Here is a 19,499-nt window from a genome sequence, read left to right as displayed (position 1 = left end):
TAACCCAGCAGTCCCACTACTGGGCATATACCCTGAGAATACCATAATTCAAAAAGAGCCATGTACCACAATGTTCATTGCAGCTCTATTTATAATAACCAGGACGTGGAATCAACCTAAGTGTCCATCGACAGATGAATGGATAAAGAAGGTGTGACACATGTATACAATGGAATATTACTCAGCCATATAAAGCAATGAAATTGAGTTACTTGTAATGAGGTAGATGGACCTAGAGAGTGTCATACAGAGTGAATTAATCAGAAAGAGAAAAACAAATACCGTTTGCTAACACATATATGGAATAAAAAAAAAATGGTTCTGAAGAACCTAGGGGCAGGACAGAAATAAAAAGATGCAGACGTAGAGAATGCACTTGAGGATACGGGGAATGGGAAGTGTAAGCTGGGATGAAGTGAGAGAGTGGCATGAACATATATACACTACCAAATGTAAAATGGATAGCTAGGGCTTCCCTGGTGGTGCAGTAGTTGAGAGTCCGCCTGCCGATGCAGGGGACACGGGTTCGTGCCCCAGTCCAGGAAGATCCCACATGCCGTGGAGCGGCTAGTCCCGTGAGCCATGGCTGCTGAGCCTGTGCGTCCGGAGCCTGTGCTCTGCGACGAGAGAGGCCACAACAGTGAGAGGCCCGCGTACTGCAAAAAAGAAGGAAAACAATAAAATAAAATAAAATAGAGAGCTAGTGGGAAGCAGCTGCATAGAGCAGGAAGACCAGCTTGGTGCTTTGTGTCGACTTCGATGGGTGGGATAGGGAGGGTGGGAGGGACACGCACCAGGGTGGAGATATGTGGGTATATGTACATTTATAGCTGATTCACTTTGTTATACAGCAGCAACTAAGACAACATTGTAAATCAATTATACTCCAATAAGGATGTTAAAAATATATATATATATATATATATATTTTATTGTAGTTAAAACAAAACACTTTATATAAAATTTACATTTCACCACTTAAGTGTACAGTTCAGTAGTGTTGAGTATATTCATAATGTTATAAACAGATCTCCAGAACTGTTTCATCTTGCAAATCTGAAACTCCATAAACAACAATATCCCTTTTCCTAAGTGAAATAAGCCAGTCACAAAAAGACAAGCAAGACTCCTACATACTGTGCTTTGAAGTGTTTCGTTACACAGCAAATATCAAATGAGAATATGCATATATTCCATATGCTAGACTCTGCCAAACAGGTTTTCAAAGTGGTTGGACCAGTTTATACTCCGGCCAGTATTGTATGCGACTTCCGGTTTCTCCACATCTGCAACATTGGGTGAGAGTCAAATATGCTCTCCTTTCCTCAGTTATTCTTCCTCCACATCCTCTAGATTTTTCCTCTTGGTCAGTTAGGAAGATAAACCTCAGCCTGAAATAATATTACAACTCATTTTCATTTGCGACATCCTGGTATGTGTGGGTAATCACACTTGCATTTTCATGATACTAATGAAATTGAACAACTTTTCACAAGTTTATCATCCAGTTGGATTTCCTCCTTTTTGAGAGTTGTGTTCAATATTTTGCACCCTAAAAATGGGGGAATATCTCTGTTCCTTATTGATTAACAGAAAATTACAAACATTCTATAAATCGTTATTTAATTAGTCATGTGCATTTCAAATATCCTGGCTCTGAAAATTGCATTTCACTCTCTTAAGGTGTCATTTGATAAACAAATATTCTTAATTTTAATGAAGTGTAATTTATCAATCTTATGCTTTCTGAGTAATGCTTTGGTATGCTGTTTAAATAATTTTTGCTTCCACAAGATCACAATTTTTTAAACTATTCTAAAAAGTTTATTGCTTACCCTTAAACATTTAGTTCTAATATCCATGTAGAATTGATTTTTGTATATGGCATGAGATAAAGGTAAAGATTAATTGTTTTGTCTTGTGGATATCCATTTGTCCTTGTACTATTTTTTATAAAGATCATTTTTTATACCAGATGTAGGAGGATGCACTTGAACTTCAGTGTCACTTTTGTCATGATCAGATGAATATATATGTATTGGTTTATTTCTGAATTATCTTTTTTGTTGCATTGCTCAAGGTATGTATACTTGCACCGATACTGTACTCTCTTTTTCATATGAATTTCTTATATATTTTATATTGGGAACTATAATACATCTAGGTTTGTGCTTCTTCAAGATTACTTGGCCTTTCTTGTTCTTTTGTATTTCCATACTTCATATTCCTAGACATAGAGATTTTCTTTTCTGCTGAAACTCAGAAATATAATTTATTTTTATATTATTGACTTTATCAGGTGATTTAACAAATGCATTTCATTTATTAATTCTTACTTATCTTTATATTCTTATGAAATTTCTATGTCACTAATAATATTTTCTTTTTTATTAAAGCATAGTTTATATACAATATTATATTAGTTTCAGGTATACAACATTTATATACCTTATGATTCAACATTTATATGCTTTATGAATTGATCACCACATTAGGTCTAGTAACCAACTGTCATCATACAAAATTATTATAATACTATTGACTATATTCCCTCTGCTGTGCATTACATCCTCATGACTTATTTATTTTATATTTGGAAGTTTGTACATCTAAATCCCATTCACCTATTTTGCCCAACCCCTCACTTCATCCCTTCTAGTAACTACCAGTTTGTTCTCTATATATGACTGTTTCTATTTGGTTATGTTTGTTCTTTTTTTTTTTTATATTCTACAAATAAGTGAAATCAGACCATATTTGTCTTTCTCTAGCTGACTTATTTCACTTACCGTAACACCCTGTAGGTCCACCCATGTGGTTGCAAATAGCAAGATTTCATTCTTTTTTATGGCTGAGTAATATTCAGTTGTATATATATGCATATACATTAAGTCTTCTTTACCCATTCGTCTATCAATGGACATTTAGGTTGCTTCCATATCCCAGATATTATAAGCAAAGCTGCAATGAACATAGGGGTGCATATATCCATTCAAAGTAGTGTTTTTATTTTCTTCAGTTAAATACCCAGGAGTGGAATTGATGGATCATATGGTAGTTTTATTTTTAATTTTTTGAGGAATCTCTGTACTGTTTTCCATAGGGGTTGTGTCAATTTACATTCCCACCAGTAGTGTATTAGGGCTTCTTTTCTTCTTCACACACTCACCAACACTTGTTATTTCTTTTTTGTCTTTCTTTCTTTTCTTTTCTTTTTTTTTAAATAATAGCAATGCTGACAGGCATGAAGTGGTATGTTATTTTGGTCTTAATTTGCATTTCCCTGTTGACTAGTAGTGTTGAACATCTTGTCATGCACCTGTTAGCCATCTGTTTGTCTTCTTTGGGAAAATGTCTATTCAGATCCTCTGTTCACTTTTTAATGGGTTGCTTTGCTTTTTGATGTTGAGTTGCATGAGTTCTTTTTTTAAATTTTAGATACTAAGCCCTTTTTGGATATATCATTTCCACATATCTTCTCCCATTTCATTGATGCTCTTTTCATTTTGTTGATAACTTGTTTGTTTTTGTTTTATGCTGTGCAAAACTTTTTAGTTTGATGTAGTTCCATTTGTTTATAATCACTTTTGTTGCCCTTTGCTTGATGAGACATGCCCAAAAAATATTAATAGACCAGTGCCAAAGAGAGTAATGCCTATAATTTCTTCTAGAAGTTTCATGGTTTCAGGTCATACATCTAAGACTTTGTTCCATTTTGAGTTTATTTTTGTGTACAGTGTGAGAAGGTAGTCATTTGATTCTTTTGCATGTAGCAGTCCAGTGTTTCTAACACTATTTATTGAAGAGGCTGTCTTTTTCCCACTACATATTCTTACCTCATTTTTCATAGATTAATTGCCCATATAAATATGTGTTCATTTCTGGGACCTCTATTATGTTCCATTGATCTATGAGTCTGTTTCTGTTCCAATGCCATAATATTTTGACTACTATAGCTTTGTAGTATAGTTTGAAATCAGGAAGTGTCATACATTCTGCTTTGTTCTCCTTCCTCAAGATTGTTTTGGCTATTCAGGGTCTTTTGTGTTTCCATAAAATTTTTACAGTTATTTATTCTAGTTCTGTGAAAAATGCCATTGGTTCTGTGAAAAATGCCATTGATAAGGATTGCATTAATCTGTAGATTGTGTGGGGAAGTATGGTCATTTTAACAATATTAATTCTTCCAATTCATGAGTATGGTGTAACTTTCTATCTATTTGTGTGATCTTCAATTTCTTTCAACATTGTCTTATAGATTGCTGAGTACAGGTCTTTTACCCCCTTAGTTAGATTTATTCCTGGGTATTTTATTCTTTTTGATATAATTGTAAACGTGATGTCTCTGGCTGCAGGGCCTAGGAACCAGAGCTGGTGCCCCTTACAGGTGGGTGAGGCTGATCCTGGGGCTAGTGATGGCCCACTGGTGGGAGGATCTGTGTTTCAAGGTCTCTGTCTGAGGGCCCTGGGCATCCTTAAGTTGATGTCAGACTCACTGGTAGGTGAGACTGGGTCCTGGGCCCTCTGGTGGTCAGGACAGGGTCCCTTAGGACCCAGCATGCTGGTGCATGGGCCTGTGTCCCTTGCTGGCTAGCTGATTGACCTGTGACTTCACAGTACAGTCTTGTGGGTGACCAAGTCCTGGTGCTGATAAGCTAGAGGGAGGATTCTAAAATGGTACTTGCCAGCATGAGTGTCCTCATGGTAGAATGAGCTCCCATAAATGGCTTCTGCTAGTTACTCTGTCCCCAGGGTGAGCACTAGCTGCCTTCTGCCTCTCCAGGAGACTCTCCAAGATCAGCAGGTGGGTCTGACCCAGGGTCATTTCAAATTACTGCCTCCTCCTGGGTCCTGGAGTGTGTGGGATTTTGTGTGTGCTCTTTAAGAGTGAAATCTCTCCTTTGTATAGCCCTCTGGCTCTCCCAAAAGTAAGCCCTTCTGGTTTTCAAAGCCAAACCTTCTTGGGTGTCATTTTTTCCAGGTGCAGAGATTCTCCATAAGAATTACAATTATCCTCTGTTTGTGGATTGTCCACTCAGGGTTATGGGTTGTTACTATACTCCATCTCTGTCCCTCCTATCCTTCTTGTTGCGGGTCGTTCTTTATATCTTTAGTTGTAGAAGATCTTTTCTGCTAGCCTTCCAGTATTTCTAATCAATAGTTTGTCTGTAAATAGTTGTAATTTTGGTGTGTCTGTGGGAGGAGTTGAGCTCAGAGTCTCCCTAATCCACTATCTTGGCACTCCAGTCAGAAGGACTTTACAATAAAAAAAGATTAAGGTGACTTGAAGGCTTTACTTCTATTTTTTGATTAAAAAATCAATTTGTTTATAGAATTGAAGTTTTATCTAGGACACTTTCCTGAATATAACCTCCCTGACATATTGACTCACTCATATAGTTTTGGTAAATAAATATCTACTGAGAACCTTTCTCAGAGCCGTCTTCACTTCCTTATTCCTCAGTGTGCAGACAAGAGGGTTGAATAGTGGGGTGATCACTGTATAGGTCACTGCCACAAGTTGGTCCTTATAGGAGGAGAAAAGGGATGTGGGCCTCAAGTACAAAAAGGAGGCAAAGTCATAATGGAAAATAACCACAGTGATGTGGGAGACACAGGTGGCAAAGACCTTATGCTGTCCCTCCACTGAGGAGATCTTGAGGATGGTGGAAACAATGAAGACATAGGAGATGAAGATCAACACTAAGGGAACCACCAATACCAGAATGTTGAGGAAGAAGATAACCATCTCCTTCTGGTTGGTGTCTGTGCAGCCCAGTTTTATGACAGGGGAAATGTCACAGAAAAAGTGGTTGATTCAGTTGGAGGCAGAGAAGGGTACACTAAACACCAGGACGTTGGCAACCACAGAGATCAGGAAACCACAGAAGCCTGAGGCTAAAGCCAACTGCATGCAGGTGGCTCAGCTGACAATGAGTGTATAGTTGAAAGGGTTGCAGATGGCAACATAGCAATCATAGCTCATCACAGCAATTAGGAAACAGTTGGTTCAAGCCAAGCCCACCGAGAAATAGAGCTGGGAAACATACCCAGAGAAACAAATAGTCAGACTTGTGGAAAGCCCTTGGTCAGCATTTTGGTACAATGACAAAGGTATAGCAGATTTCAAAGCAGGAGAAGCCAAAGAGAAAGAAGTACCTAGAGGTGTGCAAAGCCCAATTCAGATGAATGACAGTCATGATGGTTGCATTGGCCATCAGAATGGTCAGGTAACCCAGGAGGAAAATAAAGAAGAGAAAGATTTGCAAATGTCCCAGTTTTGAGAATCCTATAATGTTGGACTCAGTGATCGTATTCTGGTTCTGTCTCTCCAATAGGCACTGGTATTCTGACTCAGACATCCTAACATTCAGAACAGAAAGAGTTTGACAAAGGTGAAATGTTCCCATGGAAACCACAAATATGTTTCTGTACAAAGCTAATAATACTGGCATGAAAAAATGAGTAACAAGTTAAGCACATTGATCATGGAATGAGGGGAAAGCAGGAAGCATGAGGAGTAGTGATGTAAGTAATATCCCAATTCAATGATATCTGAAGAAATTTATTTTTGTAAGTTGTTTTCATTCTTTGTATTCTTATTTGCACAGAAGATTCATATAAAGTTCATTAAATCAGTAAGTGATTTCAAGCTCATCTCATCCAATCCTGCCATTTTATGGAAGAAGAAACTGAAGCTTAAAAAAATTAAACCATTTGCTTAATTGACCTGAGTTCACCTAAACTTAACAGGAGTAAAATGATGAACTTAGAGAAGAAATCAATCAAATATAGACTAGAAAAAGAACACAAAAAATCAATAAAACTGGGCTTCCCTGGTGGCGCAGTGGTTGAGAGTCCGCCTGCCGATGCAGGGGACACGGGTTCGTGCCCCGGTCCGGGAAGATCCCACATGCCGCGGAGCGGCTGTGCCCATGAGCCATGGCCGCTGAGCCTGCACGTCCGGAGCCTGTGCTCCGCAACGGGAGAGGCCACAGCAGTGAGAGGCCCGCGTACCACAAAAAAAAAAAAAAAAAATCAATAAAACTAAAAGCTGTTTTTTTGAAAAAATAAACAAAATTGACAAAGTCTTAGCTAAACTAAGTAGAATGAAAGAGAAGACTGAAATAAATAAAATAAAAAATGAGAGAGAAGATATTATAATGTATGCCTCAGAATTTAAAAAGGGACATAAATGAATATTATCAACGATTGTGCACCTATAAATTGAATAATTTAGAAGAAATGAACAAATTTCTAGAAATATTAATCTACCAAAACTGTATCAAGAAGAAATAGAAAGCTTAAACAGACAATTAACACATAAAGAGATTTATCAGTAATCAAAAATCTCCCAAAAAAGAAAAGTCCAGGACCACATGGTTTCATGGGTGAATTCTACCAAACATGCAAAGAGTTAATACCAATCCTTATTAAACTCTTCCAAAAAATCAAAGAAGAAAGAACACTTTCAAACTCAAATTATGAGGCTAACATCACCCTAATACCAAGGCCATATTAAGACACAACAGAAAAACTACAGGCCAACATCCCTGATGAACATAGATGCAAAAATCCTCAATAAAATACTAGGAAATTATTGATAAATATAAGAGAACGTTAAATTTATTACATATTATTCTTTAGATGCAAGGATGGTTGAAGATATACAAATCAATCAATGTACTATACCACATTAATAAAATAAAATAAAATGCATGATAAAATCTATAGATGTAGAAAAAGTATTTGACAAAATTCAACATCCAGTAATGATTAAAACTCTCTCCAAAGAACTTACCTTAACACAGTAAAGTTTATACATGAAAAGCCAAGAGCTAAAGCATAATCAGTAGGAAAAAACTGAAAGTTTTTCTCTAAAATTGGTTACAGTAGGGAGGGTTCCCACTCTCATCACTCCTAATCAGCACAGTACTAGAAGTCCTAGCCAGAACAATTAGATAAGAAAAAGAAATAAAAAGCATCTAAATCAGAATGAGAAAAGTTAAATTATTTCTATTTGCAGATGGTACAATCATATATGTAGAAAACGCTAACAATTCAATCAGAAAAACTATTAGAACTAGTAAACAAATTTAGTAAAGTAGCAGATACAAAATCAGCATAAAAATCAGCCATTTTCTATACACAAACAATGAGTTATCCAAAAAGGAAATTAAGAAAACAATCTTATTCACAATAACAACAGAAAGAATAAAATATTTTGGAATTAACTTAGCCAAAGAGGTGAAAAACTTCTACACTGAAAACTATAAAATATTGAGAAAGGAAATTAGTAAAGAAACAGATAAATGGAAAAAGATTCAGTGTTCATGGGCTGAAAGAATTAATATTAGAATGTCTATACTACCCAAAGTGGTCTACAAACTAAATGCAATCCCTATCCAAATCCTATAAGCATTCTTTGCAGAAATAGAAAAAATTCTTGAAATTAATATAGAACCACAAAGGACACTGAATAGCCAAAGCAATCTTGAAGAAGAACAGCTAAGCTTGAGGCTGCACATTTTATGATTTCAAAATATATTGCAAAGCTACAGTAATCAAAATGGTATGCCTCTGACAAAATCAAACACATAGACAACAGAACAGAATAGAGCCCAGAACTAAATTTATGCATTTATGGTCTATCTATAACTTACAGATCTATAATTTAAGTTTAAGTTTTTATATTAAGCAAAATATTTTCAGAAAAATAAAATCAAATATGTAGCAATAATTTAAAAAATATAGGATGAATTACCCTGCCTAGCGTAAAAGCCCCTTTCTGTCTGTAGAGTATTTGTACAATAGAACAAAGTAGACTGAAGTAACCAAAGGCAAGTCTCAATTTCTGTTTTTGTGTTTCCTGATAGAAACAACACTCCTTTGGAAAGCAACACCTCTAAACTACGAAGCTCATCATTATGAAGTCATTAGAGGTAATAATGAAAATAATCATTTCCATCTCCCCTTACATTGATTCCCAGACTTACACATTATTGTTATTGGAGAATAGGCACAATACATTGTTTGCTAGTTCAAAATATACACTGCTTTGAGTAGACATGTGGGTTCCATCATGTGTTGTCACACAGGTGGTGCTCTATCTGAGCCTTCAGTAAGCCATTTAATTTTCTATATGACACCTCATAATGAGTGATGTGTACATAGAAGGAACCAGGTTTCCCATTATTATTTTCTAAATACAGTCTCCTTACTGACTTATGAGGTAATTTCTATTAAAGACCAAGTTTCCAAATATACATAGATCAATTTCTGAGCTCTCCTTTCTGTCTCTTTGTAATATTTAACTCTTCCTGTTCCAGTAGCAAGCTCTCTTTATCACTAAGACATCTTACTATTGGGAAGAGTGAGCCTCTATATCACTTTTCCTTTTTCAAAAATGTCTTATTATTCTATGTAAACTTTAGAAATTTGTATTGTCAGGTTGCCTTCACAATTCATGCTGGGGTTTGGAATGGAATTATATTGCTTTTGGATTAGCTTGGATGAAATTGACAACTTTATATATATAGTTATTCTAGCAAAAAAAATTTAAGATAACAAGAAATTTAATGATAATGTTCAAATAGGTTTAAGACACTTGTTAAAAATTTAGGTTTTGGCAGAACACCCCAATGGTTCTAATTAGGATTTCTATGGACAAAAACCTGAGAAGATAAATTTGCAGTTAAGCCCTCTTTTGACTCATAAACACTAAATTTGAGAATCACTGGACAAATATACCAGTTTCCTGACTTAAAATTCAATGAAAAATTTCCACTTGGCCTCTGCATTACAGTCGTAACTGTGGTGATTTTTCCTTCAGAATCCATAACATATGCGCTTAACTTCCAGTGAAGACATGGGCTAATTATGCTTATGACTCCTACTCCTCAGGTACCTCAACTAAGGCTACCTTTGAGAAACTTGTGACATTATTTTCCAAAATAACCTTGACTTCTAATTAATCCCAGGGCAATGTCCCCCATGCAGTAGATCAAGCCTCAGGAGTCCAATGATCATTATATACTTCTAATAACCATACCCCATGTTGGTCACCAGAATTTCTAAAGGTAATGAATTTGGCTGGACAAGTTGAGAGTCCTGATGGATAGAGGAGGATGCAGAGGAGAGCTTCTGCCTCAAGGCAGATTCACTCTCTTTTGCTGATATTTCTTCAGGTTCTGGTCTTTGGCTTAGAATCTACTTGTCAAGGGATCCCAGATCCTGAATGTTGCTGTCTGAATTAAAAGGAGGAGAGCAATGTAGGTACTTGCTGAGCAGTGGGAATGTTGCTCTAGTCTGGGGTTTTGTGGGGTCTAGACCTGAGTGAGGGCTAGTGCTTGTGAACATTGGCACCCCATTGCAATTCTGGCAAGTGGCAAGGTTAAGAAGGAGAACCATGGGCTGCTTTTAACTCCAGGTACTAAAAGTGATTTGGCATGGTCCACATAGTTCTCTGAATTTTTCTTCATGATCAGATTGGGTCATTTTTGCTGTCAGCTAGATTTTCTTTTCTTTATTTATTTTTCTTTTTTTTGAACTGGTTGCCTCATGGACTAAGTGAAACACATACTTAACTAAATCCTCACTTCTCTATCTGCTGTGTACTCATGGATGCATATTTTTAGTTATAATCTAATACTTAAGCTCCATTTTAATAAGGCAATTCAGGATTTTCATGTGTCTCTAAGAATACAAAAATTCCACTTCTTTAATATCTGAGACTGGGTACATAATTTCTCTCAGTTATTTGACTGATTTTTTTCCCTGAAAACATCAAAATTCTGCATCAGAAAAATTTGTAGATTTGCCCCCTTTTTAAGGTACCCAGTACCCTCAATTATTGAGTCACTATTTAAGCTTAAATTATATAAAACTTTTTGGAGCATCGAAGGAGTTAGAAAAATAAGGTGCAGAAGTGTCATCTCCAAGGATCATAACATGAATTCCATTGTTTAGTTCTAGAATATCATAAAGGGAATTTAGGGATCATCTAACTAGAGAATTTTGGAGTCTCTGAGTTGAAAATTTATCTTAAGGGTTAGTATTCAACTTTTACCCTAAGTCAAAACTTCTTCTGCAACATGTTATTCAAGCAGCCTCTGTTTAAGTACTTTCCAACAGTTTATTACAGTTATTGCCATATCGCCTTTAATTTTAAAAAGAAAAAGACTGAATATCCAAGTTAAATACCTTGCCTGAAGTCACACAAAACTAGACCTGAAATATAGATCTTCTTACTCTAAACTGAGGGATCTTTTACCTTAATTTTATGGGCTGTGGGTATTTGCTGGAAGATCTTTTTATTCTGCCCTTATATCTTTCTATCCTTAGTACTGATATAACACTCTCTGGTGGTCTTTGATGTCTTCTTGAGCAGATGGGGGCTGCCTTCTCAGGTATACTGTGCCAGTGAGTCTCCATACACCACGAAAAGGGCAAATATATCAATCATACAACTCATTTAGACTGTGGGGTTATAGTAAATGTATGTAAAAATCCCCTTAACTGAAATCAGCTGCTCTCATGAGTTTGCGTGACAAATAATCTAAACAGTTTTCTTTTTTGTTTTTGGTATTGGGGAAAAACAGGTGCTCCTTCAGCATCAGATAATTCTACCTTCTGTGATCTACTCTATAATTCATACTCAATGGAGTGAGAATATAGTGGGGATGAGGTGTGGATTAGTTGACAGTAGATCCAGAAAAATCTTGGGAAAGTAATAAGAAAAGGATAAGCAATGATCATAAATTTAGATTTCCCTCAGTGTTTCGAAAGAAACAGGGTCCCTTTGTCCAGGTGGAGGTATTATACATGGAAACTGCCTTGTTAGTTTGCCTTTCTTCATATAGAAAACATATGTATATTATACCAATTTATATAAGTATACACATACAAATGTATGTATATAACAGGGATATATATGGTATTTACATTCTTTATATTTATATATAATGGAGATACCTTTAGAGTTACAGAATGAAAAAAAATCCTATTATTTGTGTTGAAGAACTTTAAAACCAGCATGTGTGACTATCCTAATATTAACTTCAAATAATTGCACCTACTAAGTTTATGACCAATTTCTAGTAATTAAGGAAGAACAAAACTTATCTTCAAATTCTAAGGATAGGTACAGTGAGTTTCAGAAATTTCCGATCACTTAACTTAAGGTCTAGAAAGCCAAGGTTTCCTATTATCATGAAAAATGCAAAAACAAAATTCTGGTAGCAGATGCAAACAATTCCTCAACACATAATGATGTAAACATTTAAATATACTGAAAAGTGTACAAATGAAGACTGGGTACAACCAATAAATGTTAAATGATTTTGCATACAAAGGACATTTTCTTTACTTCTTAGGCTTAGGCAGTTGGGAAATACATCCATGAAAAAATGATCTGATATAAGCTCTAAAAATGACTTTAGAAATATTTTTTTCTAACAGCTTGCAAACTGTGTTTAGTAGCAGAATATCCCGAAGGAATCTTACTGACATAACAATATGCAAAATATATAAAGCCTATGATGTGACCAGGAGTTGTAATCCTGGAAAACTGCCCAATTGTTATATTCTCTGTCACTCTGTGTGACAAGGAAGGTCTTGCCATTTTTGGAAAACTCTATTATTCTGAGGCACCTCAGAACAAGAAAAGTGAAGTGTGTTTAAAATGCCACAAAGTAAATGAGACTCTTTCTAACAGTATGATGATTCTTCTCTTTCTAAAAAAAGGAGAAAATTTTCTTTAAACTAATGTTATCTTCTGTTCTACCCTTGTCTCAGTGCTCTAGTTTGTGGAACTTCCCGTAATGTTTCTAACTGGTCTGAAAACTAAAGTTTTTTTCTATTTTTCATATTGTTTTGCCTATTGACATAAAATTGTTATAATGAGTAGTTGACATAAGGTATATGATATTCTTGCCACATATCTTATATAATAAGTTGTCAATAAACACAAATCCCCTCACAGTTTTGCTCAGAGATAATCTAGTTCTTCTTTTCCTTCCCCATTTGTGGTTGGATAAACTGAAATTCACCTGCTGTGTCTGAACATTACTCATTCTTTCATTCCACTTTCTGATCAAGTTCAGATAGCTGAAGTTTACCATATTTTTCACTTTTGGAGAGCTGTTTTCCTTAGGCTTGTAGTGAGCAAGGAAAACACAATAATCCATAAGTAAGATACAAGGGGAAAAAACCAGATAATTCCTTAATCCTTAGCTAGAGAGATAATATGTTCTTGGTTTTGGAAAAAAGTCTTCTAATTGGTCATCAGTTGTTCTGTTCCATATTTAGCCTTAATTCTTATTTTGGCAGGTGTTTTTGGAGAAAATGAATGAGTTCCACCAAACATCTGGAAATGCCTGCCACCTGTAGGCTTTGTGCTGAGTTCCCCATGCATTTCTCCCTCCTTGGATCCTGGCCTCTGGCTCTGACTCTGGCTCTCCTAATAACATGACCATGGAATGGGTCAATGAGACCTTGATGAGAGAGTTTGTCTTCCTTGGCTTCTCATCTCTGGCTGGGCTGCAGTGGCTGCTCATCATTGTCTTCCTGCTCATCTACCTGTTCACCCTGGGCACAAATGCCATCATCATTTCCACCATTGTCCTGGACAGAGCCCTCCATACCCCTATGTACTTCTTCCTTGCTGTACTCTCCTGTTTTGAGACTTGTTACACCTTCATTCTTGTACCCAAGATGCTGGTTTACCTGCTGGCCCAGAAGAAGACCATCTCCTTCTTGGGCTGTTCTATCCAGATGTTTTCCTTCCTCTTCCTAGGTTGCTCACACTCCTTCCTGCTGGCAGCCATGGGTTATGATCGCTATGTGGCCATCTGTAACCCTCTGCGGTACACAGTGATCATGGGTTATGGGGTGTGTGTGGGACTTGTGGCTGCTGCCTGTGCTTGTGGCTTCACTGTCTCACTGGTCACCACCTCCCTGGTATTTCACTTGCCATTCCACTCCTCTAACCAACTACACCAATTCTTCTGTGACATTTCTCCTGTCCTCAAGCTGGCATCTCATCACTCTCGCCTCAGTCAGTTGGTCATATTCATGCTTGGTGTGTTTGCCTTGATTATTACACTGTTACTTATCCTGGTTTCCTATATCCGTATCATCTCTGCCATTCTAAAAATCCCATCCTCTGTTGGAGATACAAAGCCTTCTCTACTTGTGCCTCCCGTCTCATTGTGGTAACTGTTCATTATGGTTGTGCCTCTTTCATCTACTTAAGGCCCAAATCCAATTACTCTTCAAGTCAAGACACCCTAATATCTGTGTCTTATACCATCCTCACTCCATTGTTCAATCCAATGGTTTACAGTCTGAGGAATAAGGAATTCAAATCAACCGTTCGAAGAACAATGGTCCAGACTTCATATCCTGTTAATTAAAGAGCCAGTTATTAACTGTTCAGTTAATTGTATGCCTTTTATGTGCCAAGTAAAATGTGTGCTTTCAAATATTTTCTCATTTAAATGTAGAACATGCTGTAATGTAAAGACATTTTTCATATGAAGCGAATGTGGCTCAAAGAAGATAAGACATTCTGGCTTTCTGCCATGAGTAATCCTCTGAGAAGGCTATGTAGATATGTGAAAAGATTACTCATTTCTAGAATAAATTTCATCACATTTTACTGCTGTAAAGATTTATTATTCAAAAACAAATAAATCCATTGATGAGAGCAAAGATGCACCAAAGCTGTCTAGTTCAAAGGAACACAAGAATATATGACTATCTATTCCTACCCCTCCTGATATTAGTTCTTCCTTTCCAGAAGACAACAGGCAACCTTGGTCCCCTCCATTCAACAGCAAACTTTAGTGTCCCTTTTTGGTCCCTGATTCCCCCCCCTCCTCCCCACACACACCAAATCTACATATTGAAATGGCTTTGCCTTTACTTGGGATTGTTTTGTCATTTCCTTGTTTGAGACTGGAACCTTATTATGGAGTTTCCTTCCTATATACATATGCCCTTCTAATATTATCCTGTCATAGGCCCCAAATTCATTCCCTGAATATCATACCTATTTATTCTCTTCAAGGCAGCTGCTAACATGGAATAATTTCTCATATGTGTCTTGTTGTGCCCTCTGAAGCTAATCCACTATTTGCTGGGCCTCAAAGTAACATGATTCTGTAGTCTGCCATGTTTTCTCACGTGCTGCTTCTTCTCTGGAAGAATAATTTTAAAAAAAGAGTGGTGAAGTCACGTTCAGGTGTGTGGCTGCCTACATGGATGAACTGACATTCACCAAGACAGGACATGAAAGTGGCTGAGCCAGCTCGGCAGCAGAAGATGGCAGAATAAGGAAGGCTATTCATAGCACAAACTTCTCTTTGGTTCCAGGCATGGTACCAGGAACAGGGTCGACAAGGTTGCTTTTAATATAACGAATCTGAATTTCCTGAAGGCACAGATTTTATATTAAACACAAGCTTGTCAACACGGTTTGGTTTTCTTCAATATTCTTTATTGAAACTATTCTGAGATATAAAGGAATTTTTCCTTCAGGAGAAGCGTGGGAAGTCAAACCCAACAAGATCCCCAAATTCTATTTTATTTCTATGGAAGTAATTTTGCTTAGCCCTGTTCAACAGCTGTGCTCTCCTTTACCAAATCTGTTTAGTCATTACACCAAATTATGCCTTTGTTCACAAAGGGATGGAGTGAAGTAACATGAAGACATCTGCATTAATCCAATCTTAATACTAATAACATCACTGAAAGGATAAACCATACATTTGGATTCCTGTAAAGAAAGGCACTTCTACAAATTTCTATTTCATACAACATGGAATTAAAAGTCTAAAACTTACTTGGCATAAACTTAAATATTTCCGAGCTCTAACAGAAAGTCTTACAGTCCTATAGTGACATTCTTAAGATCTTTACCCTGAGGCAACAGTTTCCTGAAACATCTTGAGTTTAATCTTTCCCTTGAAGCCATTTCTTACTTTCAGAATCTTTGCTGGGAGAGATTGGGGATTGGATGGGAAAAGCTTTATTTGCAAACCTAGGAAGTTCTGGATTCTTTATAGTTCTTCTAAATTCTTAGAAGCTTAACGACACCTTATTTTGTTCACTTCTTTCTTCTCATATGTTATCATTGATCGGCACTTTCTATAATCTTCCTAGAAATTTCTCATGAGTTTAATAAATGATTTTTCTGTGTTCCAGGCTATAGTAATGCAAACTTTCCAAGAAAGCACGTAAATGCCCCCTTTTACAAAACTATAATAACAGCTTCCTCTCTGTCCTTCAAATGCTTACCAACAGTGGCCTCAAGGCTCTTACACCTTTCAGTGATAGATTCCTTAAGGCTTTACAGATTTTCCTACCATCAAGTCCAAACTCAGTGCCATATTTTTAAAGTTTTAATTATAATAGCACCCTGACTTTAGATACCAAATTCTGTTCTAGTTATTTATTTCCAATTAGCAAACTACCCTGTAGTTTAGCTAAGATAACAACAGTTATTTATTTTACACACAAATCCAAAATTTTGGCAGGGCTTTATGGGACAGCTTGTATCTACTTTTTGTAAGGTCACCTTGGTTGGCCCAACTAGGGCTGGAGGGCCATTTACAAAATTTGTCACTTATGTGGCTCCTTAGTTCATGTTAAATGTTGGTTGTGTGCAAATCTGGGGCTATTGAGACTTGGTTTCTTACCACATGGATTTTATAAGTACTGCTTGGGTTTGCATGGTGGTTAGAGTAGGATATCAAGATGGCAGAGTAGGAGGACATCAAGCTCACCTTGCTCCACCCACACATCAAAAATACAGATACATGTGGAGAAATTCTCAGAGAAAACAAACTGGAGACTATCAGAAAGACTGTTATACAACCAAGACTGTAAGAAAGATCTACACAGGGTTGGGTAGGGAGGGAAGAGAAGTGATCAGGTTGGGACATGCACCCCTCGGAGGGGAGATTACACAGGCTCAGAATAAGTCTGAACCACATATTGGATGCCACAGCCCTGAGGTCTGACACCAGGAGGACGAGATCCCTTAGCTGGTTTGAAAACCATGAGGACTGACAACAGGGCTGTAGAACCTAGACACTCCTCATGAAGAGCATGTACATGCTTGCTTACACCCAAAACAAGGTGGAAGAAGCAGAGTGAAGATGCCCAGAACTCTGGCCAGTTTTCCACAACCACCCCAGTGCTCACCCCAGCCCTGCTCGTCTCTCTTGCTCTGCAACACAGCTCCACACTAGGATGAAGGTGCTGCAGCAGAGGAGAGGGCACAGTTTCAGGGGACAGAGCCAGCTCAGACCCAGCACAGCATTCAAACTGGGTGCTGGCAGACATTATGGCATTCATGGGAGCAGCAGATCAGAAGTAGTCAGAATTCTGACTGATGCTAGGACAGCCCCAGCCTATGCCCTTACTCATGCCAAATCAGTTAAATGTAATAGATATACAAAGGACATTCCATCCAAAAACATCAGAATATATATATATTTTTTTCCAAGTATACAGGGAACATGCTCTAGGATAGATCAAATACTAGGCCACAAAACAAGTTTCAACAAATTTAAGGGAACGGAAATTATATCAAGTATTTTCTCTGGTTCTAATAGTATGATACTAGAAATCAGTTATGGTAAGAAATATGGGAAAAACACAAACATGTAGAGACAAAACAACATGCTACTAAAGACCCAGTGAGTCAATGAAGAAATCAAAGAAGAAATCAGAAAATACTGTAAAACAAATGAAAATAAAAACACATCTTCCAAAATCTAAGGGATGCAACAAAAGCAATTTTAAGAGGAAAGTTTATAGTGATACAGTCCCACCTCAAGAAAGAATAAAAATCTCAAATAAACTACCTAATATGCCATTTAAGGGAATTAGAAAAAGAAGAGCAAACAAAGCCACAGTCAGTCAGCAGAAGGAAGGATAATAAAGATAAGAGAGAAAATAAATTAAATAGAGACCAAAGAAATAGAAAAGATAAATGAAACCAAAAGCTTGTTTCTTGAAAAGATTAAAAAAATTATAAGCCAAGCTCAACAAGAAAAAAGAGAGAGGACCCAAATAAACAAAATAAAATTTGAAAGAAGAGAAATAACAGCTGATGTCACAGAGATACGAACAAATCATTAGAATACTACAAACAGTTAAATGCCATCAAATGGGCTAACCTAGAAAACCTGGATAAATCTCTAGAAATATACATTGCCCAAGACTGAATCAGGAGGAAATATACAATCTAAACAGACATCATTATAAGTGAAATTGAATTTGTAAAAAAAAAAAAAAAGAAAACTCCCAGCATACAGAAGTCCAGGACAAGGTGGCTCACAGGGCAAATTCTATCAAACAATAAAGAAGAGCTAATGTCTATTATCAAACTATTCCCCCAAATTGGAGAGGATGGAACATCCCCAATTTTATGATACAGGACCCTCATTACCCTGGTACCAAAACCAGAAATAAAGAAAATTCAGCCAGTATCTCTGATGAATGTAGATGCAGAAATTCCCAACAAAATTTAGCAAACCTAATTCAACAATATATAAACAGGATCATATATCATGATCAAGTGGGATTTATTCCAGGGATACAAGGATGGTTCAATATCTGCAAATCAATCAATGTAATACAGCACTTTAACAAAAAGGAAGGGTAAAAGTCACATGATTATCTCAATAGATGAAGAGAAAGGATTTGAAAAAATTAATATTTATTCATGATAAAACTATAAAACTCTTATTGAAGTTGGTATAGAGGGAGAATATCTTAACATAATAAAGGCCATTTATGACAAACCCACAGCTAACATAATACTCAATGGTAAAATGCTGAAAGCTTTTCCTCTAAAATTAGGAACAAGACAATGATGTCCAGCCTCACCACTTCAATTTAACATAGTGTCAGAAGTTCTAGCCATAGCAGTCAGACAACAAAAAGAAATAAAATTCATCCAAATTACAAGAGAAGAGGTAAATTGTCATTATTTTCAGTTGACATGATACTATATATAGGAAGCCTTAAAGTCTCCACAAAAAATGTTAGACCTAATAAATTAATTCAGTAAAGTTGCAGGATACAAGATTAATACACTGAAATTTGTTGCTTTTCTATACACTAATAATAAGCTGTCAGAAAGGGAAAGCAAGAAAACAATTCTGTTTAAAACCACATCAAAAATAATAAAATAAATAGGAATAAACTAAACCAAAATGTGAAAGATCTGTACTCTGAATACTGTAAAACAATGATGAAGGGAATTGAAGAAGATACAATGAAATGGAAAGATATCCTGTATTCATGGATTGGAACAATTAATATTATTAAAATGTCCATACTACTGAAGGCAATCTACAGATTCAATACAATTCCTATCAAAATTTTCATGACATTTTCACAAGTAGAATAAATATGAAGTAGAACAAATAATTCTAAATTTTAAATGGAACAACAAAAGACCCTAAATAGCCAAAGCAATCTTG

At 36.4% G+C, this 19,499-nt stretch overlaps 1 protein-coding gene and 1 pseudogene across 1 annotated transcript; one reads left to right on the top strand and one right to left on the bottom strand.

The window, feature by feature from the left end:
* Positions 1-5,392: 5,392 nt before the first annotated feature.
* Positions 5,393-6,362, bottom strand: LOC125964553 (olfactory receptor 10T2-like; annotated as a pseudogene).
* A 7,029-nt stretch (positions 6,363-13,391) lies between these two features.
* LOC101272913 (olfactory receptor 10K1-like) lies at positions 13,392-14,494 on the top strand. Its single transcript, XM_012538500.3, is given in 2 exon segments — positions 13,392-14,170; positions 14,173-14,494. Coding segments are annotated over 2 exon segments (945 nt in total). The 5' UTR covers positions 13,392-13,467; the 3' UTR covers positions 14,415-14,494.
* The last annotated feature ends 5,005 nt before the right edge of the window (positions 14,495-19,499 follow it).

The sequence above is a fragment of the Orcinus orca genome, chromosome 1, assembly GCF_937001465.1.
Source record: "Orcinus orca chromosome 1, mOrcOrc1.1, whole genome shotgun sequence".
Classification (NCBI taxonomy): domain Eukaryota; kingdom Metazoa; phylum Chordata; class Mammalia; order Artiodactyla; family Delphinidae; genus Orcinus; species Orcinus orca.
The sequence above is the reverse complement of the archived record's forward strand: the minus strand, read 5'-3'. Positions and strand labels throughout refer to the sequence as shown.